Below are 23,930 nucleotides of genomic sequence, written 5' to 3' on the forward strand. Positions count from 1 at the left end.
GACCATTCAATTGTTGTGAATACTCCAGATGTGCCCAGCCCCGTAGTGACTCAAGGTGGCTAGCAGGGGAAAAGGATGAGAGAAGTAGTTCTTCACAGCTGACAAGGTAGTGTGTGCCTATAATCCCAGCATGTAGGCGATAGAGGCCAGAGGATCAAGAGTTCAGGGTCATCTTCTCGTTCTAGGCGCATACTGCATGAGACCCCACCTCAAAACTCAAGACAACAAATATTTGCTGAAAGCTTTCTGTAATAGCTTTGCTATTTCAGCACAGGGTCTCATTGTAGTTTAGACTAGCCTGGAGTTCATGGCAATCTTGCTGTGTCTCCCAGAATGCTAGGATTACAGGCATATGCCAGCATGCCGAGTTGATAAGTTTTGTTGGTTGTTTGTTTTAAAGGCTAAAATAAAATATATTTTTAAATTTATTCAGACATATTTTATTTTTCATGCTTTTTAATCTTGATTGATACTTATTGAAAGTAAGTTATTCATTCTTCTATCTTTAAATATTTTAGCACCTTAGAAGTTTCTGCTTAAATCTGTTACTACAGATGGCCCATTTCCAGGATCTCTGAAACATTAAACTTTATTCTCCAACAGTAAATCCCCTTTTGGATGGAAAGAGCCTCTATCATTTCATAATGCCAAAGTCAGCAGCCCTGTTGGTATAAAATATGAATGACTAATGAAAGAGATTTATCGCTGGAAATGTTTCTGCCGTGGCAGTTTGTGTGCTGTGGGTGTGGGTGTAGTGTTTTCAGTTTTATTTATAAAATTATGTATTTCAATTTTAATTATATTTTGGTTTTACCAGAAAATAAAACGACAAACAGACCCTTAATATTATAATCTGTTCATATTATGAAAACAAAATTTACAAGAAAAATTACTTTAAAAAATACTAAAAAGGAAGAAAGTAAGGGGAAAAAAACAAAAGTAATTCGGTACTTACTTCAGGATTCTAATAACTGCTCCAAAACCATGATATTGTATTGTTGAAATATTAAGAAAAAGAGAAAATTCAATTTCTGTGATTGGAGTCTGAGACCTTCATTAAGTGAAACTTTGACTGAGAGTTATTCCCTCCGACCCTCCCACCCTCCGTTTCTGTGAGAGCTTGAGATTGGATCCTGCGCCCGGTTCCTGATCTGAGCACGTACTCCGCACTGAGCCTCAGACATCTCAACTCTTAAAACTGCCTTTCATCTAACAATAGATCAGAAATGTAGTTAGGTGATGTAAAGTACAGACTTAATATAATTGCAGTGCCCGATGGAAATGTTACTGACCACTTCCAAATTCTCAGAATGTTGTTTATAACTAAAATATGAAAGAATTTGTAATACTTGGAAGCTGGATTTTGCGTTTGCATGAACTGTTCTTCTGGAGGCTGGCATTAGATTCCCAGCACCTGCATGGCATCTCACAATTATGTAACTCCAGTTCCAGGGGCTCTAATGCCCCCTTCTGACCTCACAAACACCAGCGGTGCATGTGGTGCAAAACATCCATGTAGGCAGTGCATCCACACACATTAAAACATACATACAAAACATCCATGTAGGCAGTGTATCCACACACATTAAGGCATACATACAAAACATCCATGAAGGCAGTGCATCCACACACATTAAGGCATACATACAAAACATCCATGTAGGCAGTGCATCCACACACATTAAAACATAATTGAGTGGGATAGATACCTAGAAGAAAACTTTGTGGACTCTAGGAATAATAAAAAGACCTAAATAGAAAATACAGTCAACAGCAAAACCAAAATAAAATATTTTGTGTTCATGATCTTTTATAAAGTTCTCCCCATGATGAAGAAGCTAATATTCCTTACTAGTCCCACTTAGGAAAGTAACAATGGAAGTAGTGGTAGTATGTAGAATATATTCTCCCAATATGGGATTCCAATAACTCAGAATTCTCTAATATTTCTTCTTTCTTTCTATTAAGTTGCTATAGCCCAAGGTGGAACAATCCAGATTTCTAACCCAGGAACTGATGGTGTTCAGGGACTCCAGGCATTAACAATGACAAATTCAGGAGCTCCTCCGCCAGGTGCTACAATTGTACAGTATGCAGCACAATCAGCCGATGGCACACAGCAGTTCTTTGTCCCAGGCAGCCAGGTTGTTGTTCAAGGTATATTTTATTAATATAATACATATAGAATACCGGTGGGTTGCTGTCTCTCGCCTTGTAGTGTCTGTGTGCAGTGTTGTGAAATAAGTGGGTAATTTTTAGGAGGGATGGGAGACACACAAGTTCAAAGAAATATTTATACTAAAGAGAATTAAAGTATGGTTTTCACTGACTCTGAAGAGAGGGTAATTTCAGAGCAGCATGATAAATGAGGCGAGATGGAAGCAATGCGTTTTTAAACTAAGTAAATATCTTTCATGTAGTGCCACATGCTGTACCTAGTGTGTTGTTATTTTTTAATTTTGCTGTGCCTGTGTGTGTATGTGTGCGCAGTATTCATGCCATTGCTTATGTGTGGAGGGCAGAGGACAGCTTTGTGGAGTCAGTGACTTCTTCTCACAGCTTATGTGGGTTCTGGAGATCAGGCTCAGAATACCAGGTTCGTGCAGAAAAATCCTTTACTGACTGAGCCATCTCACTGACCTCCAATATGTTTCTATTAATTTTTGTGTGGATATTTGAGTTTATAGCCAGTGATATCTTAAACTTGTTCTTTTTTCCTCCCTTATTTTTCCAAGATTAATTTTTATGTAACTCATTTAAAAACAAGTGCAGATGTTCATATCTTTTAGACTCTTCTTAGTATTTAAGGTCCTCATTCTAGGTCTTTGAACAAAGCCTGTAGGGAAGTCAAATAGGATGCAGCCATAGCCTTTAGCATTGCCTGTGAGTTGAGTTAAAACTGCGTTATACATTATTTTAATTTCATTCAACTGTGCTTATAACTATAAAGCATGTATTTAATACAACTTAAAAATTGTGTTTTTATTCTTGTCTTTTGGTGGGTCGGTTTGTTTAGAATGCAGCACACTATAAGGAAAGTGATATCTGTTCTTTTGAGTGTCTTGGAAATACGGTCCAGCTGACCTAGAACTTGAAGATGTTCCCCTGCTTCAGCTTCCTGAGTGCTGAGATTACAGGCATGTGGCACTATGGCTGATTGATGAGCTCCTTTACTCTTATGTATTTGGAGAATGAATGCGGGGTATAATAAAAGTGTATGGAGTCTGAAAGGCTGGAGAGATGGCTCCATGGTTAGGAGTGCTTGCTGCACAGTCGTGAGGACTGCAGTTTAGATCCAGCACTCACAGAATAAGTCAGCTGTGACGCATATGCCTGTAGCCATAGCTCCAGAGATGGTGGAGACAGGGTTTCTGTGGTGTTCTGACTTCCAGTCTACCTGGGAAAACAGGAACCCCAGGCTCACAGAGATCTGCAGTCAGAGGAGTTCAGCTGGCTGTCTTCTTGGCCACACGCACATATTCTCAACGAAGTCACAGAAACACATGCAAACCAACAAATGAGCCTATCCTTAAAAGAGGAAAGACTGAAGCTGGGTGGGACTGTGCATGGTGGTAATCCCAGTACCTGGGAGGGGGAGGCGAAGGCAAGAGTCTTACTCTTGAGTTTTTTGTTTGTTTTGTTTTTTTGTTTTTCGAGACAGGGTTTCTCTGTGTAACAGCCCTGGCTGTTCTGGAACTAGCTCTGTACCTCGAATTCACAGAAATCCGCCTGCCTCTACCTCCTGGGATTAAAGGTATGCTATGTCACCCGGGCTACTCTGAGTTTTAAGCTCACTTAGACTACACATGAGTTCCCAATCAGCCAGGGTTCTATCATGACACCCTGCACCCTCTCCAAACCAAACCACAAAACAAAGATCATCCCCCTAGAAGAATAAAAGTGGTATTTTATGGGTAAAAACAGTATTTACGTACTAATGTTTTTCTTACCATTCATTAAAATTTTCCTATGCTCCTGAACCTTGTTTGTCTAAACGAATAAAGAATAGTCCTTCATTCTCATGTCACCTTTTTTACATGGAAAAATATGCAAAATTGACACTATAAAATGTTTTGAGACTTTTTCATACTTTACATAATATACATGTTAGTTTTATGCTTTGGGGGTTAAAAATCATTTTCTTCCACAAGTTTCAAACCTATTTTATTTTTTACCTTTCGTGTGGGGGCATACATGTATACACGTCTGTGTCTGGGTAGGTTTCTGCCTCCTGACCACTGGGATTGCAGGCATGTACCCGGCCTGGCTTCTGTGTGAGCAGTGGGGACCACAGCCTGTGTGGGAAGCACTTTGCTGACTAAGCAACTTTCCAGCCTCTCCTCTGGCTTCCTCTGTTTCTATTCGAGCTAGAAATCCAGGAGGTGCTCCTCACTCTTCCTGCCCCTCTCTACCCAGGAGGTGCTCCTCACTCTTCCTGCCCCTCTCTACCCAGGAGGTGCTCCTCACTCTTCCTGCCCCTCTCTACCCAGGAGGTGCTCCTCACTCTTCCTGCCCCTCTCTACCCAGGAGGTGCTCCTCACTCTTCCTGCCCCTCTCTACTCAAAGCTCCTTTACAGAGTCTTCCTGTAGCTAAGTCGAAAGGTTTTCATCTCTTCCACCTGCTACTGTCGCCATCCTCTTCAGGCTGCTGTCCCTGTGGTCTGGATTACCACAACAGAGCCTTCTTGGGGCCGATAGCTTTAGGACTACTTTTCAATATGCCTGGGGCAGAGGCTCTTTTCCTGGCTCATTATAGGGGAATTCAGATCCTTGTCATCACCTTCTAATGATACTGGGAGCCATTAATACTTTTTTTAAAAAGTGAGATGTCATCTCCATGTCTGCTTTTATAGCATACTCTTCTGCTTCTGTAGGTTAAAATGCTCTGCCCCCAAATTCCCCCTAAACATTCCCTTAATCTGTTCCAATTGAGATAAAATACCATGGACTGGAATGCTTTCATAACTCACATTTCTATTTTTATGGTTCTGGGGACTGGGAAGCCTAAGAATAAGTGTCTCTGGAGTACCTGCTTCCTGATTCACACACAGATGTCATCTGTCTCCTTACATGGTGGAAAAGACCAGGGGCTCTCCGCTGCACCGCAGAAACGCTGGTCCCGACATAGGCGATGACCTCGTGCTCCTTACCCATTCACAGCAGAGCTGTGGAGGGAGTCTCCTCTGCCAGCAACCAATACTGCTTTATAGAGCCATCTATCTTGCAGTTTCTGGAGCTTTCGGGAGACTTTTCTTTACTTGTGAGTCTTCTGGGCCTCATCTTCCTCCTAGAGGAAGGGAAGGGATGTTTTGAGAGTAGAACTATTCCCAGTACTCTTGCATCATGGGTAGAATCTTAACATAGGAATGAGGGATTGCACTCTCATTGCCTTGTAGGATGGTGCCAGACTACACTCAGAATATCAGTGAACACTTGTTACGTGCTAGACAAAGTCAGACTCCATAGTGTAGCCTACTACTTCCTCTTACATAGGCCTTGCTCCTTCACAGGCCTTCCCTTCATCCCCTCTGTTGACATGTAATCCTGTTTCTTTCATTTCCTCTGACAGGCCTTTTTCCTCTCTACAGCCTTCATATCTTCTTGTCCTGACAGGACCTGTCCCTTAGCTTCTGTATGTTACTCAGGGTTCAGGAAGACTTCCCTGACTTTGCTAGTCTGGCCTAGGCAACCCCACAGTTCCTGTTGCACCTCTTAGGCAATGGATGACCTGCACTGTGTCCTGCCTCAATGGTAAGTTCTGTTTATGTTACAGCCTTTCGTATCTATGAGCAAGATCTCTGTCATGTGATAAATGTGTACATTTTCCAAATAGCAGTGCTGGGTGGCTCATGCCTGTAATCCCAGCATTTGGGATTATCTATCTGAAGACCACAAAGGGAGGCCCTGGTCAAAAAAGGAGAAAAAAAAAGAAAATAAAGGTCTCTGTCTCTAAAAATGTTGTTATATAGTCTGTTCAATAGTTTAGTGTAGGGGCTATATTAAAACTTTATTAATAGCAATAATCAACTTAGAAATGACCCATCTCCCCTCCTTAAAAATGACTATTTTTGTGTGTGTGTGGGGGCACCACATACATGTCAGAGGACAGCTTGCAGGAATTGGTTCTCCCCTTCCACCAGGTAGGTCCTGGTGATTAAACTCTGGTTGTCAGCCTTGGTAGCACAAGCCTTTACCAAGTGAGTTATATCATGGGCTAGTCTCCCAATTTTTCCAGTAATATTTATTGACTGTCAATGTGAAAGTTTAAGGAAATATTGAGATAAAAATAAATGTGAACTCTGAAATTGAATTAAGAATTATTAATATTATTTTAAACCCCAGAGCCTTAGGTGTACCTGGATGGTGAAGCCCTGTTGAGACTGGCGTTTGTGCTGATTCTCCAGGCCATCTTCTTTAATCATCAGTCACAATTCCAATCTCATTGCAAGAGCTCTAGAAAATCATTAGAAATATGGATGATCCGAGCCCCAGGTCCGCTCATATACACATAAACATAAAGTCCTTGACTTTGGTGCAGTGAGCTTAATTGAACAAAGTAAAAATACAGCATTCAAAAGAAATTATTACATCAGATGTGGTGGTACACACCTTTAATCCAGCACATAGGAGCAGAGGCTGGTGGATCTCTGAGTTCCAGGCTAGCCAGGGATACACAGTGATACCCTGTCTCAAAGGAAAGAAATTATTGACCATTTATGACATACATACACATCATTAATAGAAAGTCCGGGTGAACTTTAATCATACAGAAATGATTTTCCCCCAAAGGTTTATTTTACTTTATATTTTTAAAAGTTTTTAAAGATTCATTTATTTTTATTTGCATTGGTGTTTTGCCTGTAGTATGTCTGTATGAGGGTGTCAGATCCCCTGGAGCTGGAGAACAGACAATTGTGAGATGCCATGTGGATGTTGGGAATTGAACCTGGGTTCTCTGCAAGTACTACCAGTACTCTTAACTGCTGAGCCATCTTCTTTAGCCTCAGGAGGATGGATTTTTATAACCCACTGGATAACACAAAGAAGGTCTTGTGAAACAACATGTCATATTTTTATTTTGTTTGCTTGCTTTGCTTTCAGTAAAGATGAAAAAGTATTTCAGAATGTAGGCATGGTATACCTTAGAATATGTGCCAGCTTTGTGTCTGACCTTGGTATTGTTAAAGTTTCAATAATGGTCCAGCTTTTTATCTATTGAAGTCTCACAAGTGATCCAAACAAAATTTAAAAATTATGAGTGATAATTTTAGTTATGAATTTTAAAAATCACAAAACTTCAAGGTATTAAACTGAATCACAAAATTTTTTATGCGTCAGAAAGAGCAAGTATCAGCAAGCTCACATGAATCTGGCAGTTAAGGAAGATGATGCACCCCACTTGTTGTGCTGGCATAGCGAACTTCTCAGCTATCAGCCTTTACACACTCGAGGGGAAATGAGCACAGCCCAGGTCCCTCTGGGAATAGCTGAATTTCATGGTGTGGTGACCAGCAGAAGTGGAACTGAGTGAAGGAGACTTCCAGCTTGGGAACGTTAGAAGTGTCTGTGAAGCACAGGTTTTTTTATATTGACTCACAGGTTTGTTGTTGTTGTTTTGTTGTTGTTTTTGTTTTGTTTTGTTTAGTCCCAGAAATGATTTCTTCTTTGAGTTCTGAGAAACAGATGGGGCTCATTTCTTCCTGTGTCAGCAGCTCCATGAGCTACAACCCATTTTATTTTTGCCAGAGCCCATCTGAAAAGATTTTTATGTAAAAAACGAGAAACAAGAGCTTTCGGATGGTTTATTACAGGAAGAATTTTTACAGGGCTTTGGTTTCAGTGAGCTGCTGTGTGACAAAGCAAATTGATGGCAGTGATAGGCTGGTGATGTCATTGTGATGTCAGTACTCCTACTTATCTTACACATGCCTGCTAGTTTGGAACACTTTATTTTGAACTGTGCTACGGCTAACAAGACCACTCTGTATGCAAAAACCCAACATGGCTGTAACTGGAGATGAAACTGGTAAGAACTTAAAGGAGGGTTTCCATTAATTCTGCAGGTTTTCCCCCTTCTTATAATATAGCGTTTAGGAGTTTTTAGGAACTTGGAGGTGTTTTAGAAAGTGTGGTTTCTTAGTTGCTTATGCATGTGAGGTTTCTTTCAGTGTACGTCTGCACGTTCAGCCTGATTCGTTAAGCCATCAGAGTGTGATTCTTTATACTGCGATTGTTTCTTTGCTCAGGGCTTTTACTGCTTGGTTGATGAAAGCGGCTAAGTCCCTCTCGCCCTGCTTTTCTCTTCCCCTTCGCACATTACCCTAGCCGTTCTGCCTCACTGAAATAAACTAATGTTTTATCTGCAACCTGTTGCAAATTCAATCTTACCACTTTAAAATATCCGATGTCCATGTTGTAAACATTTGAGATACTAGGTACTAGCTAGCTCTACATCGGCTAGGAGAAAGCAGCGTGCTCTGAATGGACATTTTCCAGCCTGCTATTTTTTTCCTCCTGCCTTTAAAAAAAATGGTCCGCTCTTCAGCTAATTGAGTTCAAAGGGCTGACGTCATTACATTTCCTGGAATCGTGTTTCAGCGGGGAAGTGGAAAAGTTAAACTCCATGTGAGCTGCACATTGACGTCAGCTCCGAGTCATGTTGTGATTTAGTCAGTTCCTTTCTGCTTTGTCAAGCGCTGCGGACTGATCGCAAGTTTGTTAACTAGTTCACCACCGCCTCTGGCTGCGGGAACGTCCTCAGACCGAAGAGCTTTTCTCCTAAGTCTGACTTTAGCATTTTTCTTGTGGTAAGTATCTGCTTGAAGATGGGGAACACATTAGGACATTTGTAATGCTTGCATGAGCGCAGCTCAAGGGTTGGCTGACAAGTTAAGTTGTAAAGTCGTGCCTTCTGAGAGGCTGTCCCTGCACCTGCCTGGTGACAAGTGGGCTATATTTAGGCCGAGATTTTGGTGCTTGCTAGATCTATAGGAACTTGGGATTCAGAGTGCCCTCTAGTGTCTAGTGGGGGACGTGCTTGTCTTTTACTGTTTTCTCAGCCTCTTCTATTTACGCTTTGTAATCTGTTCACTTGGTTTTGCTTTCCTTACTTAGAGATAAGTGATTTTGAAAGACTTGAGTTACCAGTGACCTTTGTATGGTTGCAACATTGTTTATTCAGTTGGATTTATTTGTAACCTAGTTTTGAATTTGCAGTTTGAGAATGAAAAGGATTATGTGGCCTCCTCACAATTTAGCTTGTTTAGAGTCAATGGGTCTCGGCCCTCATCCTGAATTGAAAGACTTTTGCCTTGACCAAGAACAACTTGCACTGAATTGTTTATAAGATGCTCTTTAAAGAGCTGTTGTTTTGTTAGACAGTACTTCTTGTGAAATCTATAGACGTGCTGTAGATTGCAGAAGCTTTGGAGTGATTGATGAGATACCAGACATTATACAGCATCAATCTTAAAACCAAAGACATTTTTTTGTGCATTGGTTTATTTTAGAAAAATTATTGATTGATTTCTTTCTTTTGACTAAACTTTAAATTTCTATTCACCACTTGACTTGTCAGAGCAGGAGGGAATATAGTAATGCAAAAACTTACTGAAATACTGGGTATATTTAAAGTGAATAATTAAGCAATGCCATTGCTTGTGATTACATATTTATATACATTTTTGTTAATAGGATGAACATATCTTTGAAGCATTTTATTCTTTTAGTTTGTTTTACCAGTACTAAAGCCACAGCTTCAAATTAAAAAATTTCAAGATACTGAAACTTACAAATGTTGAGCAATATAGATCATTTTCACAGACCTGACTTTAGTTTGGAAATGATTATTTTCATGAATTTGTCACTTCTCACAGGAATAGTGACATTTTAAAAAGTGCCATATTGAAAGAAATAAATGAAATTTCCATCCTTTATTATTAATGAGTGAGAACTGCACATGACTTAGGAACATTTTTAGCAGCGTAACAGAGGCTACACTAGGCCTCTGGATTCTTGACTATGGGCTAGTCTGGGTTGTCAAGGCAAGGACATTTTTAGATCAGTGTCTTGAAAATCTTTGCCCACAATCAGCGTTTTGTATCATGACATGTGGCATGTTTTCTTCCTCTGGATTTATATAAAACAGGTTTCCTACCCAACAGTAAACAAAGGCACAGATTTCTTCTAATTTATCTATTTATTTTTGCTTTAAATGTTATCTTGTTCCATGGATTTGATTTTATGACCCCTGGTTTATAGTGTATGCCTGAGATTCAGACCTACATCAGGCTTCTTATGTTAATGACTGTCCCAGAGAATACATTTGCAGCATCTCTAATAGGATCATGGAATCCAACATACAAATCATATTGTTGCTGGGTGGTGCTGGCACCTGGCTTTAATCCCAGCACTTGAAATCTGCAGAGGCGGGTGGATCTCTGCGAGTTCAAGGCTAGCCTGATCTACAGAGAGAGTTCCAGTACAGTCGGAGTTGTTACACAGAGAAACCCTGTGTCAGAAAAACAAAAACAAACAAAAAACAAAAAGAATGATATTGTTGATTTTGTTGTCTGTAATTTAAATTTGTTTTGTCTTTTTTTGTTTTATTCATAATTGATTATGTTAGAAGCTTAATTTCCTGTCTTAGACCCTGGATTCCAATGTTATATTCAAGAGCGGTTTCAGAATTGTTAAACAAACTTTTCGACTATTCAGATTTGGGAAATACTGTGTTAATATTTGATGTAGGAAAACAGGGAATACATACCACTTTTGCAGTTTCTGTTAAGAAAATTTGACATAAGGGGATAGTTTTGATTAGAGTTTAACTTTACAAGTTGGTATTAAAGCAGTTTATACTTGTATTGGAAGTAGATAGAAGAATAACCTGCCTGTGTTCACTAAGGCTTTAAAGCTCATACAACAGTTATTGCGCTGTCTCCACTTGGTAATACATTTTAATACAATGTTTAGGATAGTTATTTTACTTTCTCCCTGTCTTATTTACCCATCTGAATATATTGCCTAATAAAGTAACTATGTCAACACTTCTGCATTTCTGTAAATATATATATAAACTATGTAAGATATTTATTATAAGTAAGTGTAAATACAAGTTAAAGAAGGAGCTATCAAAGTACTCAAATTATAAAGTAGACACAGGAAATAGAGGTTGAAACACTGGAGGCTTACATGGAGGAAGCCATACTAAACACTGGAAAAGGAGAGGCATTTTACATTTATGCTCACGCACCACACAGGGTGTGTCCTACTGCATAGGTGGTAGTGATGTGAGGAAATGTGGATCGAGTCGGCAGGTGCTCTTCTGAGTTACAAAGCTGGCCAGCAGTGAAGCAGCTCTGGTCTTCACAATCCTTCGGATTCACCGGACACTGATATATAATGTAGCTAATGTAGCATGGGTCATAATAGCATGCTAGACACAGCTAAAAGAAGCTAGCACCACTTTAAGTAATGGGTTCCCCCAGGCTATTATTCTGATAAGGCAATAGGGTATTTATTTGTCTTTCTGTAGGACCTTGAATTTCAGCTTTTATAATTACCTGTCTTTTTCATAAATTTCCTGACTTTCACTGAATAAACAACCTAAGAAGTCTCTTTATGTGTAACTTGGGTTGAATATGATAATTATTTGACATTGTGTATAAATCCATCAAATTATCATTGTACAACTTGAATATATATAATTTTAAATTGTTGACTATACCTCAAATAAATAAAAGTTGAAAATATTTATTTAAAATTGATTTATTACTAGTTTGTGTGTGTGCGCGCGGGTGTGTGTGAACACATGTGCAACTCATGCCATGGCCTGCATGTGGGTGTCAGAGAACAGACTTGAAGAGTTGGTTCTCTTCTTATGTCTTGGGTTCCAGGAGATCAAACTCAGGTTGTCAGGTGTATGTGACAAGTACTTTTATACCCTGAACTGTTTTCCTGGCCTTAAACTGAAAACATTTAGTGACTTAATTCTGTGTGGTCTATGTTTTAGGACTTGAAACATGGTTGAAAATGCTCACTGCTTGCTTAGTCACTTTTTTGTAGGATTTTGTTTTTCCACAGAAAAAGGAGCAGCGGGAAAGGAAGTTTTCTGGCAGAGTAGGACACAAGGCATGGAGAGGCCTGGTGTGGGAACGAGGGGCACGGATGTGCTTCTTAAGAAGGAGAAAACTGGGGGAAGGGGCAAGGAAGGTGCCAGTCGCTTTCTGGAGCTTTAAAAAAGCCACTTTTCCTCAGTTACAAGTATGATTGCTAAGTTACCCCCATTGTTTCCTGAGCTTTCCACAGTGAAATGACATAAAAGTAGGGACTTTGATATGTTTGGTGGTTCATGTTCACGATCCCAGTACTCTGGAAGTTGGAGCAGAAAACACAAAAGCAAGCCAACAAAGCCCCTTGTATTCAGTCAATGTGCACCTCGATAAATAAGAAATTGAATAAAATGACAGTCCTTTGGGGTTGATGAATAGCTTATCTTTGGAAGCTATCAGAATAGGTGATATTTGGGGATATTTGTTATGTCTCTGTTTCTGTCTCTGACTTGTTTTTCCTAAGGACTAGGAGTCATGCGCTTTGGTTCACAGACTTGTTAGAAGGGGAACGCCTAAAGGGAAGGGTTATTGGTGGTGTTCTAAGCTTCTTAGCTAAACATAGTGTAAGTATAACTTAGAGCGCTGTCTTTCAGACATGAAGGGAGGGATTGGAAGGGAACCAGTGCATCAAGTGTCTGCTGTGTACCAGGCACTGAGCTAGACATTTTGAGATATATTGCGGGGTTTCTTGTGAGTATGAAATGAGATAATGTATCCCCGTTTTACAGATGAGGAGACTGACCTTGCCCCAAGTCACATGGCTGGTAAGTGACAGAGCTGGGCTATACCCCAGACCCCAAATCCCGTGCTTTTTCTTCTGTGCCGTGTTAGAGCTTGGCAAGCGAGGTATGAAGTTCGTGATCAGAACTGACAGCTCCAGGAAATGTTTTTCATGCCAGGAGTTAGATGATTGGAAACATCAGAACCTCCTGCCTCTGAGCTGCTATGTTAGGTACATGTAACAGGCCTCAAGAAAGAACAATGCCTTTTGTCAAGACATGCCAGATTGAATGAGCATGTGGCATCTCATGGGATTTACTGTGTCTTGTATTAAAGACACAGCTGCAATAAGATGTCCACACCCATAGCAAGAAGCTCATTAAATACTCCAGATGACAGCATGTCTGTGCAATATCCCAGGGAGTTTAAACTTGACTTGGTAGGGTATACATAAATCCGTTAAGCACCCTGCATACCAAGTCCTATGCTAGGCTCCAGAGCGTAAAGTGCAAAGATACCATTCTTGACCTGTCTGGAAGTTCTTGCCTCCCTGAGAATAAACTTGGAGTATACTATTACAGCAAAGCATATTTTCTTATTATCTTCATTATGATTTTTGACCCTTATACATGACCTATGGCTTCTCAAAAAATAAAAGTGAAACTCTAAAGTCAGGTGTGGTGGCACCTGCTTATAACCCCCAACACTTAGACTGAGGCAAGAAAATTGAAAGTTTAATGCTAATCTGAGTTATATAGAAGGAGTTTACCTAAAAAGCCCTTGCAAAAATAGTTTGGACACTGTTAGTACTTAGATGGGAATAGGAGTTGGACTTTATAAATAGTGCATGAATAAAATTATGTCACCAGAGAATGTAGGATGGTTTTTTGAAATTACCACTGAATTTATAGTGTTAGGCACCGATGCTAAGATAAACACATTCTTGTAACTTGTTTCAAAGAATTCTGACATTTAGATTCCCTCAAAATAAGTCTCTTTCCCCCATCATTTTGGTGTACATCACTAAGATTACATTTGCATATATAGAATTTATCCATTATTTAGTGAAAATATATCATTGGGTCATTGGGTTGAAACAGGAATCTATTTTAACTCCTAATTTACACTAATTTCTACTTGTTGATTGAACTATTGAGTTGTGATCCTGGACTTGTGTCAGAAGTAATAGAATGAATACCGGAGCACAGTCAAGTCAAGCACCCCTTCTCTCTCAGCACCAAAGCACCCGATACATCAGCCCTTGCAGAGGCAAAGCAGCTAAGCTGTTGCCCAACAGGTTTGAAGAAAGCCTCATTTGGGATTACCCTTGTCCCTATGTTCCCAAGTCTGGCTCTCCAAGGGCTGCTATGGCTTCTACAGACAGACAAAAGGGTTTTGTTTGTTTTTTAAATACTGTTTCTCATATTCATTGCATCTGTGAACTGTCTCTGCCTGTCTTCCCTTAAAAAATGAAAAGAATGCCCTTAACAGCTTTTGTAATCCTGTTTCACATATTACAGAAAATAGCCAATGTATACATTGAAAGTACAGTGAAACTATTCCCTCCTCCCTTTCCTGCCGTTCTCTCCCTGTCTTTATTTAGGGTCTGGCAGTAATAGGAAGCCCTCACCCTCTGCACATCTCTAGTATTGTTTTTACACTGTTTATGAGCAGTTTCAAAGGCCGGCTGGAAGCAGGTGTGCATTCAGGCTGCCAGCAAGACACAAGTGCAGGAGTGTGTAAGCTGTGCCTTCGTCACTGGTTATTGTGCTGACTTTAGGAGGCCAGGCAGTTTGTAGCGGGGCATTGTTTCAGCACTTATTGACTTGTAACCTCCTTCCTCATATGTGGGTAAAGAAAAGGGGGAGGGCTGTGGCCTCCTGTTTCAGCCCTTATCTCCTCTCACAAGATGATCAGCAGAGTAAGATGTTAATTAAGCTGTTAGTTTATCTGTTGTTTTCTTCTTAAATGTTTAAAGCTTGCACATCCGATGAGATTTCTATGTGTATACTGTTTGCAACTGTAATGAAAATAAATTTAGGACTTCCCTCAAAAAGCCAGTTTACTGTTTTTCTTCCATTTTTCCTGTTAACTTTAACCGAATCTATGGCCAGTTAGATCCCTTTCCTCGACTTAGTCTTTTATCCTCCCCCTTTTTTATTTTTTGTAATTGAAAGGCTTTGAATATCTGTTTCAGGTGTAGGCACAGGGAAGTCCTATTGGAACATCCAGAGGATGGCTCTGTCTTCCTTAGAGTATTTGTGATGACATACGGATCTGCCTTTTCCTGGCATGCCAGGATCTTTGTGAGCTGGTTGTGAAATAGCTATCATGAACAGTTTTCAGTGTCCATATATATTCACACACAAAATAGGTTCCATTAAAGGCAGCGGCAGTCCTCAAATGCTCACTGTTTGTAGTAATCTTCAGGTTGTTTCCCAACTTGCCACTGAGTGAGGTCACATTGGCGTCTTTGATCTTGTCATAGTGGAGGTGTTTCTGCTGTGGAACTCACTAGACTCTGCAGAGCAAGGCTCTCCACTCCTGCCCCCACAGAGTAATTCCTCGGAGTTAGCAGCACACCGCTGATGCAGCTAACTGGACTGTAGTTGGAAAGCCTATCTGCTTTAACCTGAGAGAAGAAGTGCTAAAATGGGCTAGGACATTTTTTAAAATGTGAAGAAGAAGCTAAAGTGTTTGTAGCTTTGTTCCAATTTGATAATTTCTTGATATTTAAGACCCCCTATAATACTAAGAACAATCATTTTTGCTTCTACCAAAGAATCTCTACTAACATCCATAAACTATACTATTTCTAGGTTAATTTCATATGCAGTATTAGCTAGTGAAGTGGCGATATAAGCTTATAATACCTTGTTTCATTGCAGCTACCACAGGTGACATGCCAACTTACCAGATCCGGGCTCCTACTACTGCTTTGCCACAAGGAGTGGTGATGGCTGCCTCACCAGGAAGTCTGCACAGTCCCCAGCAACTAGCAGAAGAAGCAACTCGCAAGCGGGAGCTGAGGCTGATGAAAAACAGGTAAAGTACTGGGTAAGAGCCAGTACGTTAGTAGCCACTGCGGGAAGCACCATCTGCTGCCGTTTCTCAGGTTCAGTGTTCTGTGGCTTCTGTGTGTGCTTGCTCTGCCTGTGAGGCTGGCTTGTCTTCTGCTGAGTTCGTGGTCATTGCATAAGCAGGAGATACTTTCCTTTATATTGTGAGGGTTGTTAAAAGATGTTATTTTTTAATACACTATTATTAGATTCTTGGTTATAAGTAAAGCTTGATTTATATATTTTGCTAAAAAGTATTGTGACAAATAAATTTGTAAATTTTATTTTAATTTAAATTTTAGCACCCCTTCCCCAAATCAGTATTGTGGATAGAATCTAGGACCTAGGGCATGCTAGGCAAACATCTAGATACATCTCTGACCCTGAATTTTTAGCTTCTTTATTAGGAAAATAAATTTAAGTGTTAAAGCATTTTATATTTTATCCTTTTAGCCATTTTGTATTGTTTTTACTCCATTATGAAGTAGTACATGCTCTTTTGACAAATTCTAGTCAAGTATAAATACAAAATAGCAGAAATCACTTATGCCCCTGCCATATAGGTAGTTAGTGTGATAGTAGGTGTGCTTGCAATCTTCTCCCTCTGTCCTCCTGCCTCAGCTTCCGAAGTCAGCCTCTTGAGTACCACTGCTTCTCTCACTTACTATTGCTCCATGGATCTGTGTCATTGTTCATACATTAGCATATCATATTATAAAACAAACTTAAATAATATTTTATTTATGTGACTTGCATATTCATTTTTTAGTTCTTTTTATGGAGAATGATACAACTTAGTTTGATTTTCAAAATGAACAGAATTGTCTAAGAGTTTCCTGGTATATTTTATTGCCTGTTCTTCAGTGTTAAATTATATTCTTATTGTAAGAAAGCAGTAAGATAGATTCAACTGCTTTGCTTGTCTGCGGCATAGGCAGACTGTGTTCATTGACTATCCAATGTTACCAACTAGTTAATCTACAGATTTGGCAGCTGAATCCCTGAAACTCAAGGTCTTATAAACAGGGGCCCAACTTAGGTGATTGTGTTCACTGCAGTCCTTTAAAAGACAGTTAGGGTGCTAGAAAGATGAGTCAGCAGTTGAGAGAATCTAGTGTTCTTGTACATGACCTGAGTTTTGCTTCCAGCAACCATATTGGATGGCTCACAGTACCTTGTAATTCCAGCCCCTTTTCTGGCGTCTGTAGGCACCCATGCATGCATGCACATAGATACTTACACACACACACACACACACACACACATGCACGCGCACATGCACACACACACACACAACCTTAAAGTAAGGACTGGAGAGATGGCTCAACAGTTCAGAGCACTTGCTGTTCTTGCTGAGGACCTTAGTTTGATTCCCAGCTTCACATGGTGGGTTACAACTGCCTCTGGCCCCATTTCTCAGGCAGCTGCTGTCCTCTTCTGGCTTCTGTGGGCACCAGGCATGCATGTGGTGCCCAGACACAAATATTGGCAAAACACCATACAGATAAAAATAGAGCTGGGTGTGGTGACACACACCTCTCATGCCAGTACTTGGGAGGGAGAGGCAAATGGATCTCTGTGAGTTTGAGGCCAGTCTGGTCTACACAATAGAGTTCTAGGCTAACCAGGGTGACAGAAACAAACAACTACCATCAGTACAACAAAAGAGTTTATAAAAAACAAACATAAATCTTTTAAAAGATTCACTATGATATACTGTGTGACTCCATAAGACCGAACTTACTGCTTGCCTAGATCATTGGATGGAGTTTGTACACTGGAAGTAGGATCATAAAAATAGAAACATTTATCAATAGTCTGTCTCAGAAATCCAGACAGAGTGGCTGGGGAGATGGTGCAGAGCGCAAGAGCACTTACTGTCCTTCAGAGGACCCAAGTTTGGCTCCTAGCACACACATCAAGCTGCTTAAAACGGCTTGTAACTGCAGCTCCAGGGCACCTAGCGCCTGCTCACAGGCACCCATACACTTATGACACTCTCTGGCTCTGGCTCGCTCTCAAATGTATAGAAAAGGCTAAATGGGTGGAGCCCACAAGACTGCCTTGTGACTGCTTTGTTCATCCGTAAGCTATGTGATAGCACACACCTGTAATTAAATATATATAATCAATAATTAATAGAATATATTTTGGCTACAAATAGCTAAGGGAAATAGAGGCTAAAATATCCAGTCAAGTCTTTGATCTTTATGGCAGGGGTAGAGGTATGTGCTGCCAGAACAAAAGTTCACGGCGTCCCGGGGACCCAGGCTTCCCCTTGATGCTGCTGCATCTTCAGAGTGTACGGTTGGCTATCATGACCACAGGATGACTACTTCTGCTCTGGGCGGTGTCAGAAGGAAGATGGGAGGATGGCTATGGTAAACAAGCGCAGCTGGCTCAGTCATCTCTTGAGAAGATTCTTTTCTAGAAGACATTTATGGCAGCTTTTGCCTACGTTTCTTTGGCTATGAGGGCTTCCGAGGAGCACTGTTTAGCACTAGAGTTACACTGGAGAAAAGCAGTAGCCGGGGCTCTTGGTGACTCAGCTTCGGCTTAGCGTTTCCAGCGCTTGCTCCTCCGGTTTCCTCAGTTTCACAGCTCTAGTGAGGTCTCCCTCTGCAGGCAATGTGCTGGAGTTGGAAATGGCTAAGTGGCAAGCTGGCCAAGGTCATAGAGCCAGAGGAGCCAGAAGCAGGGCATGCTGTCTAACAGTTCTTTCCTCCAGAGCCTTCCTCTGCCCTCACACCAGGGTCACCCCAAATAACCTTGGTGCAAAGCTTCAGACTGGACCTCATGGAGAGGATGCAGATTTTGTAGTTAGCATGAATGAGCTCATATATTGGCTGATGTTGATACTTAATTATATCCCTACCATAGTGGCCAGCAGTAACTTTTATTCCTTTGTAGCCTGGTTATTTTGTCTTTGGCTTTGAGGCTGTCTCACTGTGTAGTCCAGGCTGACCTCAGACTTGTGCTCCTCCTGCCTCCTGTCACCTCCTGAGTGCTGGCAGTACAGGTGTACAGCCCACTGGGTTCTTCTTCCTTTTCCTGTAGTTCCCCTTGTCCTTTCCTCCCCATGCTGAGGATGGACTCAAAAATTCAGGCCTGCAAACTGAGCTAGCTATTAATAGTAGAAGCAGGTGTTTTCCACAGCTGAGAATACTTAGGAATGTACCAACCTCTTGTGTGATCACTTTGTACCGGGGACACTTTGACTCTGGTTACCTCGCACACAGTGTAAAATGTGAAGTGTGGATATTTACAGTAAGTAGCTCAGAAAGCAAGAGTTTAAAAGCTAACCACCCCACAACATTGCTATATGTATTTAAACTTTCACTTAATGTTTGTATAGAAAGACTTAGAATTTAGCATATTTATTTAATGATGAAACATAGAAACTTATAAATAAATTTCTCTTCTTGGTGGAAGAGAATTGAGTTGCATTCTCCAGCTGCAGATTTGGGTGCTGGGACGCGCTGTCGCTCTCGCTGTGTCCCCTGGATTGCTGCAGATTTGGGTGCTTGGTCGCGCTGTAGCTCTCGCTGTGTCCCCTGGATTGCTGCAGCCACTGCTTGTCAGTCTCCTTTTACTTTTACATGCTTTAGTTTTTCATTACCTAGTTGTCCAGCCTTGGTGAACTCACTCTTGGTTAGGAAATGGAGCTTGTTCTTTCCCTGCAGTCCACTGGGATTTCAACATTCCTTTTCTACTGACTTGCATTGCATAGAGGAAATAGAAATCCAGTCCATGAGAGTCAGTTCTTCTAAAAATGCAACAGTTGACTGGGTCTATTGCATGTGTCACCGTTGGGGGTTAGTATTGCCAACCAGCATTGAGGCAATGGTATTTAGACATGCAACATTACCTTTGTGAAATTCAGTTGAGTGACAATGACTGACAGTTTCTGAGATCTGAGCACTCCCAAATAAAGCTTTACCAGAGGGCCCCTTCTGTAGAGAAGTGAAGTCGATGCCATCCTATCCCACTCTGAAAAAAAGAAAGAAAATGGGACAATATTAGCTTTTGTTTCCTGTAATCATGCATGAAAGTGATTAACTTGTCTTCACTAGTTTTAGTCATTTGGTTGCTTGTTGATCTGTCTTTTCCCTTGGATTGCTGTAAAATGTGTTTAATGTGCGTTAAATGCAGGTGGTCAGAGAAGAGCACAGGAGTACTCTTTCCTTAGCTAGCAGCTTCCATTGTTATTTATTTATTTACGATAGGCTATAATATGTGCTAGACTAGCCTTGTGCTTATACAGTAGCTGAGGCTGCCCTTGACCTTCCTTTTATTTTTTAAATTACTTTTTAAATGTGTGTCAGTGTTTGACCTGAATACATATCTGTGCACCACTAGTGTGCCTGGTGGTCATTGTAACCAGAAGAAGGTGTTGGATGCCCTGGAACTGGAGTTACAGACAGTTGTGAGCCATCATGTGGGGGCTTGGGATTGAATCTTCCAGGTCCTCTGGATGAACACCCAGTGCTCTCATCCCCTCTAGCCTCTGGCTTTGTGTTTCTGATTCTCCTGTCTCCATCTCCAAGGGCCAGCTATGCAGACATGCACCACCATGCCAACTTCTTTTTCATAACTTCAATTGTGGTATTCTGACACTTGTGAATTTAAATTATCTGCACGTTACTCCATTTTGTAATTTTCATAAGCACTGCCGTAGGCATGTATGTGTTTTATTTATTGTTCTAATTTATCTATGTTGTGTTTTTTATGCAGAAAAATGTCCCTGGAAGTCAGGACTGGTCATACGTTGTTGAGATTTAGTCTTGAAGCATACAGCTGTTCAATATTGGCACTTGAGATTTCATAGGATTCTGATAATCATTTTCATCAAATGAAATTTTCTCATTGTGATGAGTATGTGTATCTTTGGACATCCAATAATTAGCTGAGAGGATTGTGAGGATCTGTAAATGTCTTAACAGAGCTTCAGCTGGGTGTGCGGTCCTCTGGTGGTTGTTTATTGAACACAGAGGGTCATTCTTATTATGATACTATTTGGGTAAAACTGCCAGTGCTCTTCAGTTGTTCTGTCGTTCTACACGAGGCATGTGTTTTGTTCAGTTGTTGTGTGGCTTTGTATACCTGTCCTCAGATCAATTGGCTGTTGAATGGGGATAAGGGGGGCAGATGTTCATGGAGCCACTCTGGATTGTGCTGGGAGGTTGTTCTTGTAGTCATTTGCCTTGTGTTGGTTCCAGGGAAGCTGCCCGGGAGTGTCGCAGGAAGAAGAAAGAATATGTCAAATGTCTTGAAAATCGTGTGGCTGTGCTTGAAAACCAAAACAAGACTCTCATTGAGGAACTCAAGGCCCTCAAAGATCTTTATTGCCATAAAGCAGAGTAACTGTGTTTGACTTGGACCTTGTTTACTGTGAAGTCTAATCGAGGCAGGCGATGCAGCATCCTCCTAATGGCCGTGTGGACTTGTAGATGGGTCACTTAACCCTTGCTTAAGAATCCAGTTTGGTTTAGGGTGTGAATTGGGAATACTATTCCGTGGGTTGCATTGCAGCTCTACTTACATTACCAAGCTTGCTTTATTGTCAATCGCATGCAATATATGTTTTGTTTGCCCTTCTGCTTCTACTTTTTCCAGGGAAGCTGCTAAAGAATGTCGACGTCGAAAGAAAGAATATGTAAAGTGTCTGGAGAGTCGAGTTGCAGTGCTGGAAGTTCAGAACAAGAAGCTCATAGAGGAACTTGAAACCTTGAAAGACATTTGCTCTCCCAAAACAGATTAGTAGAAATATTTAACTATGAACTGATTACAGCATGCACAGTTGCTTTTGAATGCAATACAATATATAGCCGGCAAGAATTATGGCTTTTTCCTTTGTATCATTCATCTGACTTTCTAATATCTAACATTCCTAAAATACTTTATTGTATTTAATTAGCTCTTACCTCTAAGGTCAATTTTCTTAGAAGAGACAAACTGTAAAAAAAAATGTATGTAACAAATTCTTAAAATGAATTATTTGTGAGACTTGTTTCAGTGCAACATATTCGCAGTTCCCAGTCTCTCTGTCATGAATAGTGTTCTATGCAATAAAAATTTTGCAGGTTTTAAGAATCATTTTAGGAAAGGATGATCAAAGGCAGTGCATCCAGCAGTACAATAAAATCAAACCGCAGAAATACCTCAGGAAAGAATGAAAGGAAGTGTATCTTGATGACCTGGCTATGTGAGATTAGCCTAAAAATGAATTTGTGCATTTATAGATTTTTATAATCGTCACTTTGTAAAGAAAATATTGTATTGCTGTCCTTGAATGCCATAGTTGAAGACAGTTTTCAATAGAACCATGTTGGTTGCTCTTTGTAGTATTTGGTGTTTCTTTAAATATCTGGACATTTACTTTCTACTGTGTATGTAGTGCAAGTAATCCTACAGAAGTTTTGTCTGCTTCACTCTTATTGCTACATTGGGTCACAAGTCTTGCAAATACTGAGTCATTTCATCAGAAGGACAACTGCAGGGTTCTAGGGGCAGAGTTGAGTGTAGCTCACTTTTCTAGGATGTGCGAGGCTCCATGTTCAGTCAACAGCACTGTAACAAAACTGAGTGACAGTGTTTGAAAGGGAAGGCCTGGAGCTCTGCACTGGGCGGGAGGCTGAGATCAGAGGTCGGCCTTTGTGCTACACCAGGCTTCCTGCAGATGGTCTGGAAAGTCCCTTCCATTGTCAATTATTACTAGCAGCTTCAGGTACGTTAAAACCTAAAAAAATAACGCAAGATCTCATTTTTTCTTACACAACAACTTGAAGTCTACTTAGATCAACTTTGTTTTGCTTTTGGAATGCATTTATCACCTAGGTCCAGGCTGGCCTTGAACTCACAATCCTCTGGCCTTAGTGGATTTACTTACAGATGTGGGCCAGAATGTTCCTATATGATGTTAACCATATGATGCTGTCATCTTTCGTTCACACGCAGTTACCGACTGTGCACTACTGCTGGAGTCCACTGTAATTTCTGTTGTCAGCTTCTGATTTGTTAAGACTCTGCCCCACCTCCCTCGGTTTATCATGGATCTGGTAATGAATATAGGGAAGTACGAAAATGGGGAGTGGTAGCGGGCACTCGCTGCTCCCGTCATGCTTTCCTCCAAGTCCAGATGGAGGTGTCTGGTCTGGCTTTGCTGTCATGATAGAACCCCCACAGAACAAACTAGGGGTAGTTAGTTTAGCTTACAGTTCCAGGCTGTGAGTCCGACAGACAGGAAAGCCAAGGCAACAGGCATTTGCAGCAGCTAGTCACATCCACAGACCAGAGCAGAGAGAGAGAATGTGTGCCTGTTACCAGTGTCCAGCTCTTTCCCTCTCTTCTGCACAGTTCCAGACTCAGCCCCAGCCAATGGTGCTCTCAGAAGTGTATTCATTAATATAGTAAGGCAGTCTCCCACAGACACGCCTGCAGGCCAACCCCATCATCGGACTCTCTCCCCAGGTGACTCTCGGTTGTGTCAGGTTGACAAACTAACCAACGCAGGAATAGAGAGATGGCTCAGCAGTTAAGAGCAGTTGCTGCCCCTTGCGAGAAGCTGTGCTTGGTTCCCGCACCAACACGGTGCTCAAAACTGTTTATAAGACCATCTCCACGGGATCTGATGCTATCTTCTGACCCCTGCGGGCAGGCATCAGGCATACATGTAGTGCATATGCGTGCATGCAGGCAAACCTACACATAAATACACATAAAAATAAATCTTAAAAAAAAATTCCTAACCACCATGGTAGGAAATGCCAGTTTTATTTTCAGTTTCCTTTCCTGTGCTCTTCAGCTCTGAATTCCTTTTATCACCATTTGTCACTTCCTCTACGGGGAGTGAAGGAGACAATACAGGAAGAAGATGGGAAAGGAAAACCCCAGGTTTCAGGTGCGTCCAGGGACTGTGGTGCAGTTGTCTGCTGAGAGTGGTAAACATGGGAAGAGCTGCAGGAAGTGGGAGATCCCAGGGGAGTGCAGGACCACTGCAGGCTGGGTTCTGGGTCCAGGCAGTACAGCGAACACTCCT

General features: G+C 41.0%; 1 protein-coding gene across 14 annotated transcripts in view; it reads left to right on the forward strand.

The window, feature by feature from the left end:
* Crem (cAMP responsive element modulator) overlaps positions 1–22,240 on the forward strand; it is an 80,576-nt gene extending 58,336 nt beyond the window's left edge. For 2 of the 14 annotated variants that reach the window (XM_057787322.1, XM_057787323.1), the window contains 4 exons: positions 1,969–2,157; positions 12,842–12,877; positions 15,722–15,878; positions 21,509–22,240. In XM_057787322.1, the coding sequence (XP_057643305.1) occupies positions 1,969–2,157; positions 12,842–12,877; positions 15,722–15,878; positions 21,509–21,653 (527 nt within the window). In that variant the 3' untranslated portion in view covers positions 21,654–22,240. Of the gene's footprint in view, positions 1–1,968; positions 2,158–7,955; positions 8,027–8,613; positions 8,808–12,841; positions 12,878–15,472; positions 15,529–15,721; positions 15,879–21,111 lie in introns of those variants that run through there. The other 12 variants (XM_057787335.1, XM_057787336.1, XM_057787329.1 and 9 more) reach the window with 11 other exon arrangements.
* Positions 22,241–23,930: the final 1,690 nt, after the last annotated feature.

Source organism: Chionomys nivalis, chromosome 13 (assembly GCF_950005125.1).
Source record: "Chionomys nivalis chromosome 13, mChiNiv1.1, whole genome shotgun sequence".
Classification (NCBI taxonomy): domain Eukaryota; kingdom Metazoa; phylum Chordata; class Mammalia; order Rodentia; family Cricetidae; genus Chionomys; species Chionomys nivalis.